The sequence below is a fragment of the Trichosporon asahii genome, assembly GCF_000293215.1.
Source record: "Trichosporon asahii var. asahii CBS 2479 unplaced genomic scaffold scaffold00009, whole genome shotgun sequence".
Classification (NCBI taxonomy): Eukaryota; Fungi; Basidiomycota; class Tremellomycetes; order Trichosporonales; family Trichosporonaceae; genus Trichosporon; species Trichosporon asahii.
Window position 1 is genome coordinate 1,540,239 of NW_014040915.1, and position 22,333 is coordinate 1,562,571.

General features: G+C 59.5%; 9 protein-coding genes across 9 annotated transcripts; 5 read left to right on the forward strand and 4 right to left on the reverse strand.

The window, feature by feature from the left end:
- Nucleotides 1–247: 247 nt before the first annotated feature.
- On the reverse strand, nt 248–1,360 carry A1Q1_07341 (uncharacterized protein; the record flags this gene model as incomplete). Its single annotated transcript, XM_014327577.1, has 1 exon — nt 248–1,360. The coding sequence occupies one exon, from the start codon at nt 1,358–1,360 to the stop codon at nt 248–250; it is 1,113 nt and encodes a 370-aa protein (XP_014183052.1).
- A 1,126-nt stretch (nt 1,361–2,486) lies between these two features.
- On the forward strand, nt 2,487–4,140 carry A1Q1_07342 (uncharacterized protein; the record flags this gene model as incomplete). Its single annotated transcript, XM_014327578.1, has 3 exons — nt 2,487–3,146; nt 3,191–3,474; nt 3,522–4,140. 3 exons carry the CDS (start codon nt 2,487–2,489, stop codon nt 4,138–4,140), a joined length of 1,563 nt encoding a protein of 520 aa, XP_014183053.1.
- Nucleotides 4,141–4,198: 58 nt separating this feature from the next.
- Nucleotides 4,199–5,432, forward strand: A1Q1_07343 (uncharacterized protein; the record flags this gene model as incomplete). Its single annotated transcript, XM_014327579.1, has 3 exons — nt 4,199–4,816; nt 4,894–5,304; nt 5,346–5,432. 3 exons carry the CDS (start codon nt 4,199–4,201, stop codon nt 5,430–5,432), a joined length of 1,116 nt encoding a protein of 371 aa, XP_014183054.1.
- Nucleotides 5,433–6,000: 568 nt separating this feature from the next.
- On the reverse strand, nt 6,001–8,407 carry A1Q1_07344 (uncharacterized protein; the record flags this gene model as incomplete). The annotated part of the gene is made up of 4 exons (XM_014327580.1): nt 6,001–7,870; nt 7,969–8,019; nt 8,076–8,200; nt 8,252–8,407. The coding sequence occupies 4 exons, from the start codon at nt 8,405–8,407 to the stop codon at nt 6,001–6,003; spliced, it is 2,202 nt and encodes a 733-aa protein (XP_014183055.1).
- Nucleotides 8,408–11,736: 3,329 nt separating this feature from the next.
- Nucleotides 11,737–13,451, forward strand: A1Q1_07345 (uncharacterized protein; the record flags this gene model as incomplete). Its single annotated transcript, XM_014327581.1, has 3 exons — nt 11,737–11,866; nt 12,015–13,068; nt 13,142–13,451. The coding sequence occupies 3 exons, from the start codon at nt 11,737–11,739 to the stop codon at nt 13,449–13,451; spliced, it is 1,494 nt and encodes a 497-aa protein (XP_014183056.1).
- A 179-nt stretch (nt 13,452–13,630) lies between these two features.
- On the reverse strand, nt 13,631–15,743 carry A1Q1_07346 (uncharacterized protein; the record flags this gene model as incomplete). The annotated part of the gene is made up of 6 exons (XM_014327582.1): nt 13,631–14,020; nt 14,064–14,432; nt 14,748–14,904; nt 14,948–15,550; nt 15,634–15,656; nt 15,699–15,743. The coding sequence occupies 6 exons, from the start codon at nt 15,741–15,743 to the stop codon at nt 13,631–13,633; spliced, it is 1,587 nt and encodes a 528-aa protein (XP_014183057.1).
- Nucleotides 15,744–16,283: 540 nt separating this feature from the next.
- On the forward strand, nt 16,284–17,554 carry A1Q1_07347 (cell wall organization and biogenesis-related protein; the record flags this gene model as incomplete). Its single annotated transcript, XM_014327583.1, has 6 exons — nt 16,284–16,389; nt 16,479–16,507; nt 16,553–16,778; nt 16,841–17,190; nt 17,236–17,359; nt 17,397–17,554. 6 exons carry the CDS (start codon nt 16,284–16,286, stop codon nt 17,552–17,554), a joined length of 993 nt encoding a protein of 330 aa, XP_014183058.1.
- A 243-nt stretch (nt 17,555–17,797) lies between these two features.
- A1Q1_07348 (uncharacterized protein) lies at nt 17,798–18,986 on the forward strand (the record flags this gene model as incomplete). The annotated part of the gene is made up of 6 exons (XM_014327584.1): nt 17,798–17,804; nt 17,850–17,915; nt 18,032–18,091; nt 18,146–18,285; nt 18,340–18,678; nt 18,750–18,986. 6 exons carry the CDS (start codon nt 17,798–17,800, stop codon nt 18,984–18,986), a joined length of 849 nt encoding a protein of 282 aa, XP_014183059.1.
- Nucleotides 18,987–19,419: 433 nt separating this feature from the next.
- A1Q1_07349 (uncharacterized protein) lies at nt 19,420–21,088 on the reverse strand (the record flags this gene model as incomplete). Its single annotated transcript, XM_014327585.1, has 3 exons — nt 19,420–20,627; nt 20,671–20,920; nt 20,972–21,088. 3 exons carry the CDS (start codon nt 21,086–21,088, stop codon nt 19,420–19,422), a joined length of 1,575 nt encoding a protein of 524 aa, XP_014183060.1.
- Nucleotides 21,089–22,333: the final 1,245 nt, after the last annotated feature.

The following is a 22,333-nucleotide window of genomic DNA, read 5'->3' on the forward strand; positions in this document are numbered from 1 at the left end:
GTGGTGGGAGTAGCTGGCCAGATGTCAGCGGGTGGGTGCACGCCAATCCCCCAGGGGTTGTGTCACGAATTGTGTTTCTTCGTTGTTGTGGACAGCCTTGCATGCATTGCTCTGACGAAAAAGTTCAGTATGGACTGGGGGGTAAGAGTGTTACGCCTCGTGCAAATTCACAGATTACATAGGTCCCAATGTGAAAGTTCCAGGGTCAGTGTGACCAGCTATGGACAAGTGTGATTGGTTGTCGAGTTCAGAATCGAAGAGAGTACGACCTGGTGGGAAGGAGCTTGCCGGCCCTGAGGCTCTCCTTGACCCATTTGACGGATACTGCCAGCGGGCAGCTGGTGACATTGCCCTTGACTGCTGACTTCGAACGCGAGAGGACGTTGGTTGAGCGGATGACGAACGTCGAGTCCCACTCAGGAGCAAGCTCGCCGCCATGGTCCAGAATACTCATCGCCATCTCGGCGCGGCTATCGTCATCCAAGTGAAACCTCAGGGGTGAGCCGTCGTGATCGCAGAAGAGGTCTGGTGAATAGGCCGGCCCAGCCGTAGAGAAGGCCGAGGTGGGAGTGGTGGTTAGAGCCGGTGAGGGGTATGGAGCCCGGGCGGCCTTGTGTGGAGCAGCCGAACGGAGCTTGCTGCCCCTGTCAGATGGGGCGCTGGAACTAGGCGCAAGCCCTACTGCGAGAGGAACTTCTGGGCTAGAGCTGCGGGACTGATCGAGGAAGGTTTGCGGATCGCTGCGTTTGGTGAACTTGAGCTTCGAAAGATCGAGCCGGGATCGTTTGGGGATCGAAACTGATAAGGGCGGGTTTCGTAACCCGATGGCCTGGGTAGTCGAGGACGAGCGACGGCGCTTCCTCCTGTCGTCCATGTCTGGCAGTTCCCCGACCGTAGTGGTCCGGACGCGCGCAGTGTTGGGAATCTTCTTCGAGGTGGCCGGAGTGCGACGGCGGTGAGATGTCGATCTCAGAAAGGCTGGCTGAGAGGAAGAGAAGGCTGGAGGGAAGGGTGTGGTCGTGGTGGACTGAGACAGCGGCGAGATGGAAGGTAGTTCGGGAGAAGGTGTGCTGTCAGTGATGCTGAGGAAAGGCACGGCGGAGTCGTCAGGTGTTGCTGCTCGGGTTGGGCACCGGGGGGAAGTCGGCGGAGAGAAGAGAGAGTCGCCCAATGGCGAGGAAGGTACTGTGAGCGCAACATCGCCCTGATCGGGCATGTTGCGGGTCTCTTGAGACGCGATGTCAATGTTGCAGGAGACGGACCGTGTGGTGTTGGCCGGCGCTGACTGCGGCGGAGGCGTTGAGCTGGCAGCACGGACTGCCTGAGGGTTGTCGCCTTTACCAGCGGCTGAGGCATGCATGGCCCTAAGTGTTAGCGTCATTGGCGGGGCTCACTTACTTGACTAGCCAACCTCCGCAATCCTCGACAGGGCCGAGAATCCTTCCTCTCTCGCAGCACTCGATCACCCACGCCGACTGGACGACTGTGATTTGTCCCTGGCAGGACTGTGCGACTCGAACCAGGTCGTCGAGAGTGAAGTCCTTCGCCAAGCCCGGAATTGGACGGCCGCCCTTTATCTTGTGGGTATAGTTGCGGCGCTCACGCTCCATTGGAAGCTCTACGACATAGTGGGTGACACGGTCGCTGAGTGGGTGGTGGACAATGTTGCCACCACACATCTGTCGTGTTAGCCATGTCCCGTCATGGTGCTGTTGACTTACGCGGAGGAAGCGCACGTCTTCGTCTACCGACAAGGAAGACCGGCTGCAAGACTGCACATAGAAATGACAGCCACGGAATATGCCTTCCTGAGACACAATGTCAAAGTCAGCCATGGTTGGAATGTGTTGAGGTCGCAAAGGAGATGTGAGATCGAAAGGAGTTGTGGTGGCGAGGAGTGGGCCTTGGACGTTTGCTGATGGTGGAGAGACATGGAGGAAAGACGTGAAGGAAGTGCTGGCTGAGGACAGCGGTTTATATGCTCGTGTCGGGGGGCGGCTGCGCCTGTGTATCCTTGAAAGGACTCTATCGCCGGGGTGACAAGCGCTGACTGGCGGGGCGACTGAGGGCAGGCGGGCCAGGCGGCAAGACTGCACCCATGGACACATGAGGAGCGCTCATCTCGCAGAGTCTCTGGGAAGGCAACGAGGAAGACCAAACCCGGCTGTGGTTAGAGGAGGGCAGTGATAAGTTGATGGGTGCGTCACCAGGAGCCCATGTCCTCGCGATTGCAAGGGGAACTGGCTGATGACACAAGCATGCAGCGATCAGTGCGTTGGCCGGGGTGTCCAGGGCTCAGCCACGCCGTCTGTCATGCTGCCGCCCGTAGATCGCAGACGACCCGTGCGCCCCATTTCCCAGTCTCTCTGGGAACCCTGCACGGCCTGCACTGCGCCGGCTGCGAGCCGGGATTCCTGGGAGACCCCTGTGGAGCTGAGTGCACGGCGCGATCGAAAGGGACTCAGCTCATAGACGCAGGTTGACACATGAAGCTCGCCTTGGCGGGGGCGCAGTCTAGTGCTCAGACCTTGCGGCTCCCAAATCCCAAAACCCCCCTAGGCGGGAACCTCAGCCTTCGACCGCGCCACCAGCGCCTCGGCAGCCTTAAGACCTTGCGTCTGCGCGTCTCACCCGTGTCGCGCGTGTCGCCAGCGGCCAGCGGAATACCGGCTGATCTGGTATATGGGCTGAAGAAGGATGCTGTCAGATCAGGCCCAGTGGTGCTCTCAGGTGCCCCCGGGGCAAAGCAGTGCCTCCTGCTCCTTCCGAGGTCATTGGCGGCCGGCGCCATCAACGCCCCTCACGCTGATGATTCGCGTCTCTACATTGATCAGCCTACTCGCACTTGGCACCTTCCTGTTCTAGCTCCTCCACTTCAGCCGGTAATCACATTGGACTGCGGTCTGGACAACCACACGCGGTCGGCCACACCGGCCGTCTCTCACCCACCTCCACTGGAGCAACTGTCAACTCACCACCCGATGCCCACAACTCAACACACCTTCCCTGTCATTGTCAAAACAACATTCTACCGCCCTTCACTGACCATGGCCAGCTCGAAACGCCTCTTCGAAGGCCTCAACTTCTTCTTGCAATACAGTGATAGGCCAAAGGAAACCTTCTTCAGCGACTTGCGCCTCATCCGTGTTGGTCTTCCCCCATCTCGCGAACGGTTGCTAATGGTCGGCAGAAGAACGATGGTCGCACAACTCGCTTCCCCCTCAACTCGAAGCCTACACACGTCGTGGTGGACATCCCAGGCCAGTTCCGGTTTCACACCTATTCTCTACCAGCCCACCCGCCTCCATCAAACGAACCGCCAGTGAAGTGGTCGCTGGATCAGCTAATGGAGCACTTCACCAGCCCCGAGACAGATGACGAGGTCATCGTGGTCCAAAGGCAATGGATCACTGATTGCATTCGACACGGGAAGCTTTTGGCAGCCAGCGATGAGTGGGGCGGGTGGAGAGTGCGGTAAGTCCAACAGCTATACAGCTGAGGCTAAACGACATCAGGAGCAGGCGTCGGCGCTCGAGTCCCGAGCCTCCTCAAGACTTCTCTGAAGTCCCTGGTACCGGTGAAGCAACCACAACCAAAGACAGCGCAAGACCTTTTAAACGCCCTCGGATGACGCGCAGCGCGAGCGAAACCTCTCCGCCGAGGAATCTTCTTTCGCTCAAGGAGTTCCGCAACAGGCGCCCGGTCTCGTTCCTTCAAGACGACACACTGGCGGAGAGAATGAGTCGCAGCCATTCTCCGACGCCTACACAAGCTCATCGCATGAGCTCAGAACAGCCAGCACCTTTACTGATCCGTATTCCCCGCTTCAAGCCCATCGCAGACTCAAACCCCACTCCGGGACCCTCCGTGTCTTCCTCGGCACGACCTTCGCCACCGACCGGTGACTCACCGGCTGTGTCACATTTCACCCAAGCCTCTGAGGCTGCCCCCAACCCCAACTTCGTGGTCGACACAGTGTCTGCGCCAGAGCCGGAGTCAGACAATTCATTTGTCTTAGAAACGCCTGACACTTTGTTCGAACCTGCGAGGGACTCACTGCTCAGCGTGTCCTCAGTTTCGTTACATCTTGACTCTGCCGAAGCAAATCCGGCCATCGAGTCTTCAGGTACCGACAAATGAAGAGGTCGAACCACCATTCGCAATCATCCAGCGCCTACGGCTCGGCTCTGTCACGACAATGACGCACCTGTGGGAACAGCAAGCTATTCCCCCTGAGAAAGCCTCTTTGACGTCGGGGGCGGGGACCACCGAGCTGAGCACTGACGACTTGGCGTCTGAAGCACCTTCTGAGGAACCAGCATCTGGTCTTGACGATTCAATGCCCTCCGAGCTGCACTCTGGTGCTGCTGCCGCTGTCAACGAGCCTGCTGCTCCTGATAAGGAGTTGGGTGTCCAAGCAGATCAGGTGGAACTCAGCGGCAATGCCGCTTCGCGGTCTGGATCGCTCTCAACGGACCTCAACGAGGCTGAAGAGAAGTTGGCAGTTGAAGACCAGGGCTCCAGCGGAGAAGATGAGTTGTCCAGCCTTGGTGCATCGCACACGCACGACTATCAGGCTCTTGGAGATCACATCCAAGGCGGCGGCAGCAGCAGCGCCTCGGATGTTGTCAGAAGATTAGTGGCAGACATGGTCATGGATGTCGAGCAGCAGGTCGAGGCCGTTCTTCAAGCAAACCACTCCATCAGCTCTCCTGTTCACTCTCCGCCACCGATCCCCAACACCCCCGCGCCCGTTCGACCGACCGGGGTGTTCGGTCTGTTCTCTTTCGGTCTCACGCACCCTATGTCCTTCTTCGTGACCGAGGGAACCGAACCAGGTATTCCCAGAATGATCTCGGTGAGTCCAGGTCATCGGCTCATGCTCACCATCAGATGGCGGGTGGAGCCCAAGTGGCCCTCGAGAGGGCGCGCTTTATCATCGTGCCCGGTGCCGCTGGTGCAGAGCTGCCCCGGGAGCTGCAGGCATTGGCCAACGGCGAAGGCATCGCGCCCTGGGGCCGCGTCGTGCACGAACAATGGATCAAGCACTGTTTCCGCGACCAGTCCGTCCTCAGCCCAGACGACTACCTCGCACGCCCCTCGGCCGCGCCAGCCAGCGACGTGGAGATTGAGTCCATCAGCTCTGATGACGACGACGAAGCCTCGGACGTCCCGCCGCGCGACGTGCTGGTCCGCGTGAACAAGATCATCAAGGCCGTGCGCGACTGGAGAGCCGGCAAGGGCAACACCAAGACGACGTACAAGACAGTGTACAACTTTGTCGACAATTTGTCCAGTTCCCAGGTAAGCTTCAAACTACGTTGTGTGAAGCTGACAAGACGCAGGGCATAAAGGGTGCCGCAAACCTCTATCGCACGTATAGGGCTTACATCGCCCGCGTCGCGCCCGACGTGGCTAAGGCGCCCAAGTAGTTCTTCTCATTTCTGACCTCTTCTGTGTATGTACTTTAGGTCGTTTCGTGTTTGTAGAATAGCTCTTTTGTTGTAGACAAGCCGAGAGACGGCATATGACAGTCTGTGCATACCTGTTAAACCTCGGTGCACAGCGTGGTCATGGTGTAGCGTGATCGTGTCTGGATGGTAACTGGCAGCAGTCAGCGGCCCCGGTGACGAGCACAAGTTATGCGTTACTGTCCCACATGTGCCACGACACCCACCGCCCACCTCGCATCCACTTCGGAGTTAAGTCAAATGAGCTATGATACAGATGCATGCTGAGTTCGCTGTTCTGTTCCTATCGTACTTTTGTCCATATGTTACACGGTGTCTTTGAAGGAGACGAAGAAATCTCGACGACTCGAGTGATCGTGGGTCCTCTCGCTTCGTCTACTCCTTCCTGCTTTTCTCATCGATACACATGGTCGTGCTGCGCTCTCCTGATCCACTGAACGTGCTGCGGTCGGCTGCCTCTCGCACTCGGCTGTCGAGGCTGTCGCCTACGGCGACCGCAGGCAGTTGGCTCGCCCCAGCTCGCGCTGGCTCACTGCACCCTTGCCCTCTTCTTGTACGGCCTCCTAGCCCTGAGGTCGGGCACGTTCTTCTTGATGTACTCCTTGTACGTGTAGTAGAGCTTGCGCGCGTTGGGAATGCCGACGTCCCGGCTGCAGCGCTCAAGCTGGTGTCGGATCGGGCCGCGCTTGTCCCATTTCAGCAGCTCGTCGACGAGCCAGTACACGTTCGAGATGTCAGCGTCGGTTGGCTCGCGCAGGGGGGCGGAGGCGGCGCGGTCGCGGTCGCCGTCGGTCCCGTCGCCATCTCCGTCGTCGGCCTCGTCGCCCGAGCCGATGTACGACTCGTCGTCGCTGTCGTCCACGTCGATGACCATGTCTTCCTCGGGCTCGGGCTCAGGTGCGGGGGCCGGGCGTTTGGGCGCGCGGCTCTTGGTTGCCTTGGGAGACTCGATTTCAGCGGACGGGAGGGTGGCGCTCTTGCGCTTGCGGCTTGGAGCGCTTGGGCTGATCGAAGCGACCAGGGCCACGGGAGAGGGCTGTGCGCTTGGGACACTAGCAGGCGGGTCGACAAAGTACTCACGCACGTTCTGCAGCTCATCGTTCAGGAAGCTGTCGTGCAGCCACGCTTCGTCCACGACCACCGCCCACTGCGGGACGGGGCCCGGAAGGCTGCGTTTCGTGGCATCACTGGAAACAATGACATAGTCTGCGTCGCACAAAGGCACCTCTGACGCCTTTCCGAGCTGCAAGTTAGCTAATGCAAGAATGAGCAAGCTTACTGCGACGATGTTGCGAGTCCCTCGCTTTAAGCCTTCACTGAGGAACATGCGGAGAGGCATGGGCGGATCCCTGGGTGCGAGCAGACCAGGCTCAGCGCGCTCAGGTGGGCGTGGAGCTGCCTGGGCCGCAGCAGCAGCGATCGGTGCGCTAGGCGGCACAGTGGTTGCGGGAGTCACCGGTGTCGGCAACGTGTTTGCTGGCGGGGCGGCAGGAGCCGGGCTGGGCTGGCTGACCGCTACCGGAGCGGGTTGCGCTTGCCCGACAGGCACTGCACTGCTCTTGTACGTCATGGAGGTCGATGACAAGACTGGCGAAGGCAAGGGAGTCAATGACGCGGATGAGCGATTCGACGCAGTAGTCGAAACAATCAGCGCAGCCTGGGAAACTACAGGCTCCCCTCCAGAGACAGAAGATGCCTTTAAGACCGCGGCTGGAGCGGGCGCAGCTTTGGAAGTAGAGGGAGCAGGCGCTGCTGCGGCGGTTGCGGTCGTAGTTATCATCGTCGCTGGACCTGAGGCTCGAAGCGAGGTAGGCCCCGGTGGTGGGCTAGAGGTCGTAAGACGACTCCATGGCGCTGGGCCCTTTCCGTCAGTTGACGCCTTGCCCCCATTCGCAGTGGCCGTCGCAGTCGCCTCTTGTTGACCCGAAGGTGCACTACTCTGCGCCGAGCGCGGAACGTAGCAACTCGAGGGTGCCGTCTGGACACTCTGATTTTGGGCAGAGGGAATGCTGACCGTGATAGGAGGAACGGCAGGCTTGTGCGCCGGCGCGGGGCCGTTTAGGGAGGTTGATCCCTTCAGGTCACGGCTTTCGAGGCTTGTGGGGCTTTGGGGGCTTTTGGGGCTGGCTTTCACAGAAAGCCCTACGGGAGACTTCGGCGGCGATGGGCGTGGCGTCTGGTGCGGGGAAGGCGTGAAAGAATGGATAACGCGCTTCTTAAGGCTTTGGCGGTTTCTTAAAGGCTCGTCTTCCTCGGACGACTCGCTTTTCGCAGGCGAGGGCCTGCGACGATCGTCGTCTTGTGTGTCATTCGCGGATTTCAGCTGCTTGCCCTTCAGTCTAGGATCCTTCGAGATGTCCCTCACAGGACCGGCGTAGGTACTCTTCACGCTCGGGTTGCTGGGTAAACGTTCACGTCCTGTGAATGGTCGACTTGACGGACGGCCCATCTCGCATCTGCCGTCAGCTTCGTAGGAATCGGTACACGCCCAACTCACTGGATTCGCCACCCACCCCAGGACTCGTTAGGCCCCAGACGCCTCCTGGCACTGATAGACTCATACAGCCATTCAGACTGCACGACCCTCGGGTTCCTCTTGCCTACCTGATACGTGAAGTAGTACAGGAGGTGGTCGCACGTCCACTGGTGACAGTCCTTGGGCGGGCTGTGCGGTGGTTCGTCGAAGGTTCGGATGAAGTATGGTTGAGGTTTTGGGGAAGGTAGCGAGACTATGCAGTGCGTGATTCTTGGATTGTCGGCATTGACAGTCGCTGACCCACCATGCTGCTGTCGTTGTCAGCCATATCCTCCTGGGCGATGCCATCAAGGGAGGAAGGCGGGACTCTCACCTGGATTGTGCGGATGTCTCTTCCTACATCTCTTGATGGGCGGTCCTTCACCTGGACAAAGATGTACAGGCCATCGAAGAGGCCCATGGTGGACACAGGGGGAGGAGATAGTGACGGGGAGGATGAAGTAAGACTGCCAGGCTAGTCGGGTTGCTTATAAGTGCAATGTCAAGAATTCGCTTGGCGGTTGTCGAGGAGTCGTCGGCAGGCAAAATGTTGTGTGTGGGACGTGGGTCTGCCGTCGATGGCCCGTGCGCCGGACTCCAAGGTACCAAAGAGACCAGGAGGCGAGTCTGTGTCAAGTGACTTGTGCCATCACAGTTTCACTCCCAGACACGCACACCTGACCGCACCGCAGCAACCTTCGCACTCCAAACGGTGCAGCTCCGTGTTCTGCCGGATGTGAGAAGTCCTCGATGTCATACTGCATGCGCAGCGACCGTAGTGCACGTAGTGTGCGCACGCCGCGGGTGAACTGTGGAATACACAAGAATCCAAAAGATCAAGCGCTCGGGCCGTAGTGCATCCCGGCTGATCCAGTGAGATCCCTCGTCGCGAGGGCGTATTGTGTTTTCAGGGATCCACACTGCGCCCCCGCACAGATCTCGCGCCCACTCACCTGGGAATCTGGGGACCATGTCGCGGTGACTTGATCGAAAACACGATGTGAAAGTGGGGACGACGAAAACGTGTGTCAGGCATGGCAGGCGTAGTGCAGGTTTTGCATCGTCGAGACGTCCGTAGTCGCGTAGTCTGGGGGAGAGGTGAGAGTGCGAGGCGCAGTGCGAGGCGCAAAAGACAGAGGAGAGCTGAGAGAAGGCGCCGTGAGACACGTCAATGACAGCCCGCACAATAGCGCTGGAGTTTCCGATCGACAACGGCCATTGTCTGTGAATCCGTGGGAAAAGACAAAGGTCAGTGAGTGAGCAGATAATGGTTGCGATAAGACGCCCGGGTTGGGGTGCAGCTGGAATACGGTGGACGAGATCGCGGCCGAGAGTTCGTCTCAGACACGGCTGATTCGCGCGACTCCGAGTGGCCACTGTCTCGTCTGCGGGGTTTCGGGTTCCTATTAATGCATGCTGTCTTCTGTTGTCGGCGGCCGTGTTAGCCATTCTCGTATGGGTAGGTGGGTAGAGGTTCGATACTGCTGATGGCCGAGCTTAGCCGATGAAGCGGAAGTTGGCGCTCTGGATGGCGTACTGCTATCAGCTATCTGTCGTGCGCGGTAAGCTACCTTCGGCTGCATGCCCTCAGCAGCCTCGACGGGACGAAGAACGAACACCTCCCTGAACTTGCGGGGCATGTCGCTCGGGTCGACGTTGGGATTGTCGCCCGTCTTCATCACGGAAGGGCCGTGCAACACGCTTCCAGTGACGGTGAGAAGGAGCTCGGGCGCTCCAGCCTGTGCGCCTTCGACGGCTGCTGTCAGCTCATAACACTCGCAATAGCTTACCCTTCAGCGGATGGCAGTCGAGGGTTTGGCAATCGTGCCGGGATAGCGGCATCGCCTCGAGGAACGCGGTCATGCTCGCTGCATCGGCCTTGAGGGGATTGCCGTTCCATACAATCTTTGCAGTCGGTAAGAAGAACTGGGGAATTTCCTGCTGTCAGATGTCGACCGAGCCATGTATATCTCACGACAGCGCGGCGTGTCGGCTCGTCATACGCCTCGTAGTAGATCTGGCAAAACGCAATCGCACCGTGCGAAGCGGCGTCGATGGCGGACGACGACCATGGGCCCCTGTTTGTCAGCTTTCACGCAATCATGCAGCTCACGCTTGAGTCGTGTCCGCCATTTCGGATGAATGGAGGATGGATGGGTGAGTGTGAGGTGCTGAACGCTGGTGGCGGGCTCGATCGTTGAAGACCGCGAAATCTGGCTCTGGTGGCAAAAGTGGAGGTCCATGCTCGCGTGGCAGGACGTCAGCCAGGACCCTCTGCGTAGACCGTCACCGCACAGCTGGACCTGAAGCAGCAAAGGCGGTCATATGTCGGCCTTGTGTAAGGAAGCATTGCACTTGCATCGTCGACTGCGATGAACAACGCAGAGCTTGTCCGATTCACGATCCGCAGCCCTTGCTGATCAGTCGTGGTGAGTCTCATTCAGGCAGACTCTTCTGTGCGGTAGTGCTGGGCATGACATGACGGCTCGGTTCGTTCTCGATGACTTGCTTGCGAAGTTGAGTGTGCTTTTGCATAGAGCAAGTGTCAAAGCATGTTCCAACAGTCATGCAGAAGATCTCACAACCAGTTGTTCGAAGCAGCAGTCGCCTTCACGTGATCCAAACGTCGGAGTCAGCGTGGGAAGTCGAGTGCGCAGATCGTATCAGCTATCCTCCGCAACCAAAGCTCCGCCAGGCCGCCAGGCTCAACAGGCTCAGATTCACATCTTAGCTCTGTGCCTGCCTCGCGTAATCCAGTCTTGCTCATCTGTGCCCGTTGTTCTTGGGGTGCACTACCACCTCGGAGCATGCACACAGGCGTCCAGGTCATCCGGTGCACAGTTCTCTATATGTGCAGTGGCAAAACACACACGCACACAAGCCGCCGCTGCGCCAGTGCGCCTCATTAACCAACTCCGGCCCGAGTTCCGGAGGCTGGAACCAGCTGGGTGACAAAGAAACCTCGGAGGTCCGGATCGGTGTTGCAGCGATTTCGATTTCTCGTCGATAAGAAGGAATGCAAGTCATGGTTGGTCACGGATCTGAGTCAGCGTGTGTAGTTAGCAAGGGAGGCAGATTCGGGTATGGACGTGGTCCGGAGGTGACGTCGGGGGAAGGTGAGTCGATGATCTGGGTCGCGGAGCCGGTCTGTTCCGACTTCGTGTCCTGCGCATTCGCACACGTCTGCCCTTGGGTGTTGGGCTCTGGAATGCAAGCTTTTGCTCGGCCATGGCCGTGGGCATCGAGGGACATTCGTGCAGACCGGCGTCAGACATTTCGAGTCCGAAGCGAATGCAGACAGACCATCAGCCCGCTCTTTCCCCAATGTGTGAGACAGCGAGCACGCAAGCGAAGGGCGGCAACAGCCCATTGCCGCAGGAACCGAAGGAACCGAGGCTGAGGGCGTGGCTCTGCTCGTCTGCCTGTTTTAAGGCACGGAGAGGACCACTCCGACCAGTGAGGCCGCACGTCAATTCTTTTTTGGCCCTATTTGCCCCCGTCTCACTGCTGCTGATAACGAGATTTCTTTATTGACCTGGGTCCTCACGCGTGCCCCCCAGAGTTGAGAGCGAGCCTGCGACCCCGTCCGAACCCCCCTCTCATACGCTCACCCCACACTTGCACTAGCTCTCCTGTCACCTCACGCGACTATCTCTTCCTCTCTCGGACTCTCCACTCGACGGCGACAACAGTGGCGACAGCCCAAAGAACACAGTAACAAGGAAGACAACGACGGAGAATTACGACACCATGACTATCGAGCTCAACCCCGAGCGGACGAGGCGCGCGCTCGTGGTCGGCGGCGGCCCCGTCGGTGCGCTCACGGCGCTCAGCCTCGAGAAGCGCGGCTGGGACGTCGAGCTCTGGGAGGCAAGGGACGGTGAGTGTTCTCGGCGCCACTGTGGCCCGCTGGCTCTGCTGGGTATGCTCGTGTGCCCTCCTTCACACAAGGGCAGCAACGCATTCCGCGGCCTACCGAGCAGCCGAGCGGCGACAGCTCTCATCCTCCAAGTGCTAGCTGACAACAGACCCCCGCGGCCGCACCATTGCCATGACGAACCTGCGCAGCATCAACATGAACATCTCCTCGCGCGGCCTGGCCGCTCTGGCAAGCGTGGACCCGGCGCTTGCCGACCTGCTCCTCTCCGAATCGATTCCCATGCCTTCCCGCCTAATCCACCACCTGGACGGCCACCGGGAGGCGCAGCTCTACGACCCTCTGCGGGGCCAGTGTTCGAACTCGATCTCCCGCTCGGTCCTGAACCAGCGGCTCGTCGAGGCGCTGCCGAAGAGCATTCAGTGTCGATTCAACACCAAGCTCGTCCGTGTCGACTGGGCCAACAACGTGGCCTATGGGCGCGAGACGCGCCCCGGCGCGGCGTTGGGGACGGAACAGACCTCGGGTCTGGCCGAGGGCAGCGTCGAGGTGCCCTTTGACCTCATCCTCGGCGCGGACGGGAGCTGGTCGGCGGTGCGGGGCCAAATGATGCGCGCGAGCCGGGTCGATTTCGCGCAATCCTTCATCGCCCACGCCTACGTCGAGCTGCACATGCCGCCCATCAATGACGACTGGGCCATGCCCCCGAACCACCTGCACATCTGGCCGCGGCGGCGGTTCATGCTCATAGCGCTGCCGAACAAGGACAAGTCGTTCACGCTCACGCTGTTCGCGCCGTTCGAGGAGATTGCCGCGCTCGAGACGCGCGCGGACGCCGAGGCGTTCTTCTCCACTGAGTTCAGCGACGCGTACAAGATTGTCGGGAGCAGGATGGTCGACGACTTCATGTCCAACCCGCGCGGCAACCTTGTCACCATCTCCTGCAAGCCGGGCACGTACCGCGACCGCTGCGCGCTGCTCGGCGACGCGTGGCACTCCATGGTGCCCTTCTATGGACAGGGGCTGAACTGTGGTCTCGAGGACGTGCGTGTGCTTGGAAGTTACCTCGACCGGTTTGGCGTCGGTCCCACAACGACGAACAAGCAGGGCGAAACCGATACAAATCTCGAGGCGTGTTTGGCCACATACGCTTCGGAGCGTAGCGCCGACCTCGACGCCATCTGCCAGCTGGCCATGGACAATTAGTGAGTCCCCCTTCGGTCTCCCTCGGCCCGCGCTTTTAGCTTCATTGAGGATGCTATCGTAAGCTAACCCCAGCACCGAGATGCGCTCCTCCGTGCTGAACCCGCTGTACCACCTCCGCCGGGCCGTGGACTACACCCTCACGCGCCTGATTCCCTCCCGCCCCGCACCGCTCGATGGCCCAGACCCCTTCCCGACCAAGACGGTGCGTGGCTGGACGGCGCTGTACGACATGGTCACCTTCCGCCCCGACATTGGGTATGCGGAGGCGAGGCGGCGCGAGGCGTGGCAGAAGCACGTCGTCCACTCGGCCGCTTATGCTGGTCTCGCGGCTGTTGTGGGTGCGGGTCTCTTTGCTGCGCGTCACTTTCAGTCCCGCCGATGACCCCTCTTCCCTCTCTATAGACTTCTGTTTCTTGACTCGTGGCCCGGCGTGGTGTGTATAGATATGGGACTTGCAGTGTAGACAAAACCTCCTGATGGAATAATGATAAACAGGAAGAGCAAAGGCTGCATAAACCCAAATGAGAAAGCAAACGTGTCTAACATGCTATGTATCGTAGTCTACTTGCGCGTGCTGCGCGCGACAAGGCCCTCGGCGCCACTGCGCGCAACGTCCGAGACGGGCTCGATCGAACCAAACTCGATGCCCTCCTCCTTCACCATCTCGAGGAGACAGCGGCGGTACGCCTCCTGACGCACGACACCGCCGCAGCACGTGAACACTGCGTTCTGGAGCGTGCGCTGCGAGCCATCAGGCAGTGGGCGGGCCAGCAGCTGCCTCGCCAGCTGGACAATGGAGTCAGCTAGAGGACAGCACGCCGCGCGAACCGCAGTCACAGCGACGGGATCGGGCGGGGTCGAGGTGTAGCATTCGATCACGGCGGGAGAGAGGTCGGAAATGCGCAGCTTCTGCTCGTTCGTCGCCTGGATCGGGTCCGCGGAGAGGTTCAGCTTGTGCTGATGTCAGCTTGTCGATGCAGAGTTCCAAGCTTACCACTTCGCTCAAGGCGCCGTTGACGGACTGGATGCCAAAGTGCTTGCTGATCCTGGCCGACAGTGGTCCATCGGGTTCTCCGGCGTCGAACGCATCAACCGCAGCACGGATGGCGCATCTGCTGACGTCGTAGGCCGAGCCGTCGTCGCCAAGGAGGTATCCGTATCCTCCGCGGCGAGCCGCCTGAACAACCTCGCCCTGCGCATCGACCTCGACTCCGACAGCAATGCTTCCAGTGCCGGCAATGACGGCGACACCCCACGGGACGTTGTGCTTCAGCAGTCCACCGCCAAGAAGGAGTGCGTCGTTGTGCACCTTGACCTCGCCGCCGAAGAAGGGCGTGAGAAGCTCCGTCATAACCTTCTGGTCCTGTGGTGTGTCGCAGCCCGATACTCCGATCCAGGCTTCCTCGAATATTACAGGACACGGCGCGTTCAGACCAAGCGGCGTGTTGATCCCGAGGGCAGTTAGCGCAGAGAGGATGGTTCCAGCGATGCTGCCATCAGCTTAAATTCAAGATTGCGGCAGCTCACACTTCGAATGCCCGCTGTAATCCGACCTCTGTCATGTTGCCCGTGCTGCCGATTGCTCGTCCCGACTTGCCGCTCTTGGTCAGAATGCACACATCGGTCTTGGTGCCGCCAGCCTGATGTCAGTTTTTTCTGAGCAGCTGCGCCAACTCACGTCAACGCAGAGAAAGAGGGGGTCGTCCGGCTGAACCGGCTGGGCGACGGGAGTGGCGTGTCCGTTGCCGTTAGCAACAGCTTTGTCGCGCGTGAAGGCCACTGTGCAGACCGTCTGGCCCTTCTTGCCACCGAACGAAAACGACTTGTGGGGTACGCTAGAGCTGGGTCCAGTTAGCCTTGTCCCGAGCTCTGACTTACTGGAAGGAGAGACCGACTCCCGGCTTGGTGTAACGCTTGATGACCTCCTCCTCGGTGAAGTTGCAGCTCGTAATCAGGAAGAACCCTCCGGGAGAGACGAGCTTGGCGACCTGCTCTGGGTACACCTGACTGGGTAGCCTTCCTCCCTTCTCGGCGATCGGCTCGTCCGAGAGAGCGAGGGCGTCGAACGTTCCCTTGTCCATGACGAGGTCCCAAGTCTCCTGGTACTCGTCCCGCAACAGGTCGCCAACGCGCCACTCGCAGGTGCACTCGTTGACGACGTCGTCAATGTCGATCACGTCCTCGTCGCCTTCCTCGATCGCCACCCGTCGCGCCTTCTCCACGCTCTCACCGAGCTTGACGGCGCCCTCGGAGTAGTCGATACCCGTAAGGTGGTACTGTTGCGGTTCAGCGTCGGGGTCGGGCGTCGTGAGGAAGCTGAGGAGGAGGGTGCCGTTACCAGAACCGCACTCGAGGATACGAAGGGGCTTGCCGGAGGTGGAGGGAAGGTTGTCGTGCGCCCATGCGCGCATCTTGTGGACCGAGTCCTCGCCGAACCAGACCTCGCCCTCGTCGCCGATGTCCTGTTCGTCAGCTCTGCAACTGCATGGACAGCTCACATTGAAGACTCTGTTCTCGCGCCTAGCGGTTAGCGACTCTTTCATGTCACGCGCGTGATAGCTCACTCATAGACCATGTCCCAGTGTTCCTGAACGTCAGTGCATGAGACAAAACGCAAGCCAGAACGTACCTTGGTACCCAGCTTGCTGGGAGGGAGCTCTTCGTCGTCGCTCATGGTGTTGGAAGGGGTGGTGATGAGAGATGAAGAGGAAGGTACGATCTCCGGCTGAAATTGTTTACAACCTGTCCACTCAAAGTGAATCCAGTCGGATGTCTGCCTGATCTGTCGGTGGCCAAAAACAAGACGAATTGGGCGTTCTCGACGTACTTCAAAGCTGCGCAGGGCTTGCGGGAGTGCTTCAGCGTGGTCTACGATGGATAGTGCTATTTATGCATGCGGGGATACCTGCGGCGCGACCGTCTTTGCCGGGTATGCCGTGTTCTGCGCTCGGCGTGACCCGTTAGCTCTTTTCGGCGGCGTCCGTTGGTCTCTCTGCGCACTTGGACCGGCGCGTTTTTGGGTGCGCTCGGCGTATTCTCCGACCCTTGAGAGAGTGACTGGAGTGACTGGACTTTTGCCGCCCAGATGCACACCTGTTGTTCGACCCTCCCACTTAGCCATGCGACGCCGGCGCGTGATCTCATCTTTCATGAAGCCAAGTTGTTTTGCCTGCTGTCATCCTCCACCTTCAGTCCTTTGACCACATCCCTCACCATGGCCCCGACGAAACAGGACATCAACGTGCGTCAAGCTCGAAATTCTGAGACTGTAGCTAACGGTCACAGAAAACCAGCTCTGAGAGCTCCGACTTTCCCATTCTGTAAGCTTCAATGACCACCGGAGACGTTAGCTGACAAACCAGTTGCGAAACATGTAGGCTATGCGTCTTCGCTTCGTAGCTAACCACAGGTCTCGGACCGAATCCTTATGTTCGAATGGTAAGCTTCTTACTCCTTCTACCCGCTAACGCTCAGACAAAGCAGGAGATGGGACAGGAGTGCAAGATCTGCAACCGTCCGTTTACGGTATTCCGCTGGAACCCGGGACAGGGCGGGCGGTTCAAGAAGACGGAGGTGTGCACGACGTGCTCGAAGATAAAGGGAGTGTGCCAGACCTGCCTCCTTGACCTCGAGTACGGCCTGCCGGTGCAGGTGCGCGATGCAGCGCTGCAGCGGAAGAACGAGGCGCCGACGGGTGACATCAACAAGCGTGAGTGGTACCTACCATTGGTTTCCGCAGCTGTCTGCGCACGTATGATGAGCTGACTTCAGAATACTACATTCAGCAGATGGAGAGACAGATGGAGGAGTCAGGAGACGGAATGGCGTACGACAGTCAGGCGGCGAATGCGCAGGCGCGCGAGATGCTGAAGAACCTCGCCCGAAACGACCCCCACTACAAGCGCAACCGACCGCACGTCTGCTCCTTCTTCGCGAAGGGCGAATGCAAGCGTGGCGACGCCTGTCCGTTCCGGCACGAAGCTGCCGAGACTTCCGCCAGCGGTAACTCGCAGCAGTCCATCAAGGACAGGTACTACGGTACAAACGACGCGGGAGCACAGAAGATCTTGCGTGCGGCGGGAGAGGCGAAGGGTCTCAAGACGCCGGAGGACAAGAGCATTGTGAGTCCAAAAGCTGTTTCAATGGTACCCTTTAGCTGACCGCAGACGACGCTTCTTTTCCTCGGCCTCCCCTCTGTCGGCGAGGACGCGGTCCGAACAGCACTGCACACCGCCGTCCCCTCCGTCAAGCCGACAGACGTGCGCTCCGTCTCCCTCGTGACGGCGAATAGTGAGCTCACTGTATGTTACCCGCTAGCTAACCACAGACGTCGCCTTCGTGAACTTTGCGGATCGCGCCAGCGCAGAGAAAGCGGCTGGCGCCCTGGGCCTGCAGGACGGGATCGAGATTGACGGGAAGAAGTGCAAGGTTGTGTGGGGCCGTGCGCGGGCCGGCAAGAGCAAGGCTGCGAAGACTGTTTCGTGACACTAGGGATTAGAGATACCATAGATGCATTCTTGTACGATTAGCAGCATGTTTCTGGCCTGCATGCCCTTTCTTCCATCTGGTCATCTGTAGCTTGCAGACGGTGAGTGACGACAAGGTGAGCATCACCCCACGGGGTCACCCATCGGCGGGAGCAAATATTGCGACACCTTCACCGTCATAGCTGAGCTCAAGCAATCGATGAGCTTTCCGGACGTTCAGACCTAGACAACATAGACAGCCATGGCCGGTATGTTTGCAGCTAAATAGCTGTTGTGTAGCTGACAAAAAACAGACCACGAAGCGATCCTTGCGGAGGAGTTTGAGGTGCTCGAGTCGATCTTCCCCGATGAGCTGGAGAGTGAGTCGTCACTCACCACATTCACTCCTCACCTTGCCCGCCGTGCATTCGCACGGAGGGAGAGGGATGCGTAGCGGAGCCAGCTGCCCTGAGATGTTGATAGCTAACTGTAACAGTCGTCGACAATGTGGTCAGGATACGTGTCGAGCCAGAAGAGGAGGTCAGCGGCCACCCGCGTGAGTTTCAGGAGGCGTTCAGCTTAGTTGCCGGGCGGTGATAGCTGACAACAGTGACCGTGACGCTCGTCGTGTCGTACCCCGAGACATACCCCGATGTGATCCCGGACATGGGGCTGGAGGACATCGACGAGGAGAGCGGCACGCTGCGCGAGGGCGAGGCGGACGCGGTGGTAGAGCAGCTGAAGCAGACCGTAAGTAGCCTCAAAATCCAGCTCTTTAAACCTGCGATCGAGCTGACATTACAGGCGGAAGAATCCCTCGGTATGGCCATGACCTTCACTCTGGCTACAGCAGCGCGCGAGGCTCTCTCCGCGGTCCTGGCCACGCGTCTGCGGAAGGAGCAGGAGGAGGACGACGCGCGCGCGGCAGCGTACGAGGAGGAGGAAAAGGCCAAGACGCGCGGCACGCCGCTGACGAAGGACCGGTACTTGAGCTGGCGCAAGACGTTCCTGGAGGAACTGAAGAAGAAGCGGGCCAAGGAGGAGGAGGAGAAGGTCCGCGCTATGGGGAGCAAGGAGAGGGAGGAGTACAAGAAGCGAAGGGACAGGCCGAGCGGTGAGTACACACCGAGCTGCCAAAGCACCGTAGGTGGTGAGGCGGTGAGGCGGTGATGCGACACAGTGGCGAGACATCTGCTGGACTGAGCCGTTACTAGGCGATGTTCTGGGACCAGAGCCATGAAGCTACACAATCCGCGAATAAGCTGACAACTACAGGCCGGCAACTTTTCGAGACCGCCAAGGTCTCCGCCACGTCCGACGAGGCGCTGTACGAGGACGGCGAGGCCGTCGACATGTCCAAGTACACGCGCGAGGAGCGCGATGCTGCCCGCTGGGCCGAGGAGGGTGAAGGCAAGGCTGGCATTGATCTGGATGAGTCGGATGACGAGTAGCGCTGAGATTGCTTGCCGAAGCAGGGGGAGGGAGATCATAGAAGTAGCTATCTTTCATGGTATACGCATTGTAAAGTACGGCCCGTTGCATTGACCGAGACGATTCGCTAACCTGCTGATTGTCAGTGATCAGTTCGGAGAAAGGGGCGTGCACGCTGAGTGTCGGTTTCTGGGCTACTGACAGATGACCATGCACTAGTGCACATGTTCCGTGTCCTGCTGTGCTGTGAGAAATGCATAATCTCTGGTGTAACAAAATGCGTCTGAATACAGTCTATCGGGGCTGTTCTATCGCCTCTTCTTCTCTTCCTCTCGCTTCTTCAGATAACGAGCGTGGCTTGGTGGGCTGCTCCTGCTCGCTGATCACTCGAAGGCCAAGCAGCCGGGAGCCAGTGCCTCACGGCTCGCGTCGTTCGCCCTTCGCCACTCGCGCTCAGTCCGAGTCGCTCAGGATCTCCTCGTCGCTGCTGTCTCCCGCTGTGCTCGCCTTCTCCGCGTCTCCCCACGCACTGCCCTCAATCTTCTCCGCGAACAGCGCGCCGCCAGCCGACTTGACCATGCTCCACACCTCCTCGCCGCCGACCTCTGTCATCTCCACGGTGCGGCGAGGGAAGTGCGTAACGAGCCTGAAGTCCCAGGCGTGCTCGTACCCTTCGGGCGGGGAGTCGGGATCGCTGTCTGGGCTGTCCTCGGGTGGGATCAGGAGCGTCTCGGCGTACACGAACAGCGGGAGCGTGCTCGGGCCGGGCGTGAAGGCGCGAACGTGTCGCTCGGCACTTAATGGTGTGCGCACAGCGACGCGGACAGATCCCTCGTTCGGAGGAAGCAGGTGCTTGCGCGCATACCGCCGCCACTGCTGTCGGTCCTCGATCGCCTTCGCCTTGGCTTCTGCCTCGCGCTCGGCACGTTCCCGCTGCACACGCTCCAGCTCGCGTTGTTGCCGCTGAGCGTCCAGTCGCTCCCTGTCCTTCCGCTCTGCCTCGCGGAAAGCGCGGTCTTGCTCCTCACGCAAATGCCGCGCCTCCTCGAGTCGCAGGCGCTCGCGCCGCAGCCGCTGCAGGAAGGCGTTGGTGCGCGGAAGGATTTGCGTCGAGATGACCTGTATGAAGCTGGCGGTGTTTGTGACAGTTGACGGCGGGCCGGCGACGGTCGTGAGAATCGTGAGACGCGGGGACGTGCTGCCGGAGACAGAGGACGAAGCCGGGGGAAGAAGCGAGGCGAACGTGATGCTCGGGTACGTCGTTGTGAGAAGCGTCTGGGCAACCATGTAGCCCTCGCGTGACGAGATGTCCGCTCCCCAAACCAGAATGTCATTGTCCTTCAAACACTTGACAAACTCGGGGTCAGACAATACGTCGCGCTTGAACTCCTCGTCGTTCTCGTGCTCCGAGCTGACCAGAACGACAGCGCCGACCTTGCCCTGCTTGCGCACCTCGGCGAGGAACTCGCGGTACGGGCCGATGAAGAAGTCGGGGAGGTTGCCTGTAGCCGATGATCCGCCAGTCAGAGTCTCGAGGTCACGGACAAAGCGCAGCGAAGACGTTGTCGGATCCCGGGGACCAGTCGGAGGTGCTCGAGACGGCGGGGGAAGCAAGAATCGGGGCAGATGAGGAAGGAGCGAAAGCGGTACAAAGGTACGAACTGGAGATCAGCTTCAGGTCTGGAGGCAGACAGCTCGACTCACTGAAGAAGTACCATGTACCCGTCAGAATGGAAGCCAGAACGGAGAATGGCCAGACGATTGTCTCCCAAAGGCCGAGTCCGACAGAGGCTTGGCGTCGCGCGGTCACGGGAACTGCAGTGCCCGACAAACGCCTCCGCGGCGCCATATCCCCGTCTGCCGGCGCGAAAGTCGACGACTCAGTCTCGACCTTCAGCGTCTCGCTGGGGTTGGGCATCTGGCCGCCGCCGGTGAATATCTCATTGACCGTCGCCTGTTGTCAGTTATCAAGCACTCGAGACCGAGCAACTGAAAGCGCACGCACCTCTACGTTCCAGCCGTTCTTGCGGAGGAGACGTTCGTCCCTGTCCCTTTCTGCCTCGGTGGCTGCTGCCGTGATAGCGGACAGCTGGTCGAGGGCGGCCTGCTGGTCCGGGGTCATGGTGGCAAGGGGTGGCCGATGGACGGATGTCGGAAGTGAGAGTGACGTATGACGTGGATGAGAAGAAGGTCAATACAGACCTCGGTGTCGGGGCATTAGCTCGGATTAGCCTGGAGGTGCGACGGATGCTAATCGCGCCCCCAACCGAGTCGTATTCATCCGGCCAGCACCGGCGCACCAGTCTACCGGAACCGCGGATTCCAAGAGTTAGGAAGCAGTGTGCGTAGTTGCCAATCGTCGTCGTCTGCATCGTTGCCATTGCCATCGTCGCCGTCGTCTGCTTCGATCGCACTCCTTTGCAACCGCCTCTCTGACTCCTGCATGTTACTCGTCTCTTCTTCTGCGTAATACGACGTCACGAAACGGAATCTGGGCGCTTGGGCAACGACGATCACTCACCGATCGCGCAAGTCGAGTTCCAGAGGCAGCTTCCTGCTGCGCTGCTGCGCCCGTGATACAGACGACGATACTGACGTGTCACCTGGCAGCTGGGGATCCAAGTCCACATCCTCACACCGACGAGCTGAGTACTAATGGTGCTGAGCTCTCCTGGTCTGTTTTGATTACCGTTTCGGCACACCACTTTCTCGCCCTGCAACTTAGGATCTCTGGGAGCAGAATCCAAGCAAACACCCAGCCTAGAGCAAAACTACATATCGGTCTTGGTATGTTGGCTTGTCCTTTCTCCCTCAGAGCATGGTCTCGACTGTTCCCTTGCGCTCAGTAGCTGACTATTGCCGTGAAGCTAACCCCTGTGACCATAATCCACCCTCCATAGGGGCAGCTGGTTGGTGCAAGGTCGAGGCTCATCAGATGAGCTACGGCACCCTGGTGACCGGCTTTGTCTGCTGTCTCTTGAGCTGATGATCAGCCAGCACGTCCACAACAGTGACCTTGGAAGCCGACGCTTGAGAGTCCTGCGCTCCTATATACCAACGCCGTGCTCTGATGGGAGTGGCATCAGCAGTGGGCTACATCTTTCGCTCCTGTGAAGCTGACAAAGCAGGCATAGGCAGCTTGACTGCTACATGGACAACCTCAAGTAGCGCCCTCTGAAACTGACGACACTTACGCCACGAAAGCGGAAAAGTGAACAGTAAGCTGAGCCAAGTGCAGTGAGCTTTTCTTAGTCGCACTCAGTTATAGCTGACAGACAGCTGCCAGAGTTCCGCCATTCCGTTATCGACCATAGCTAGAAGGCAGCCATCGAGCGCTGGGCTGTTCCCCTACCTACTGCCCCAGTGA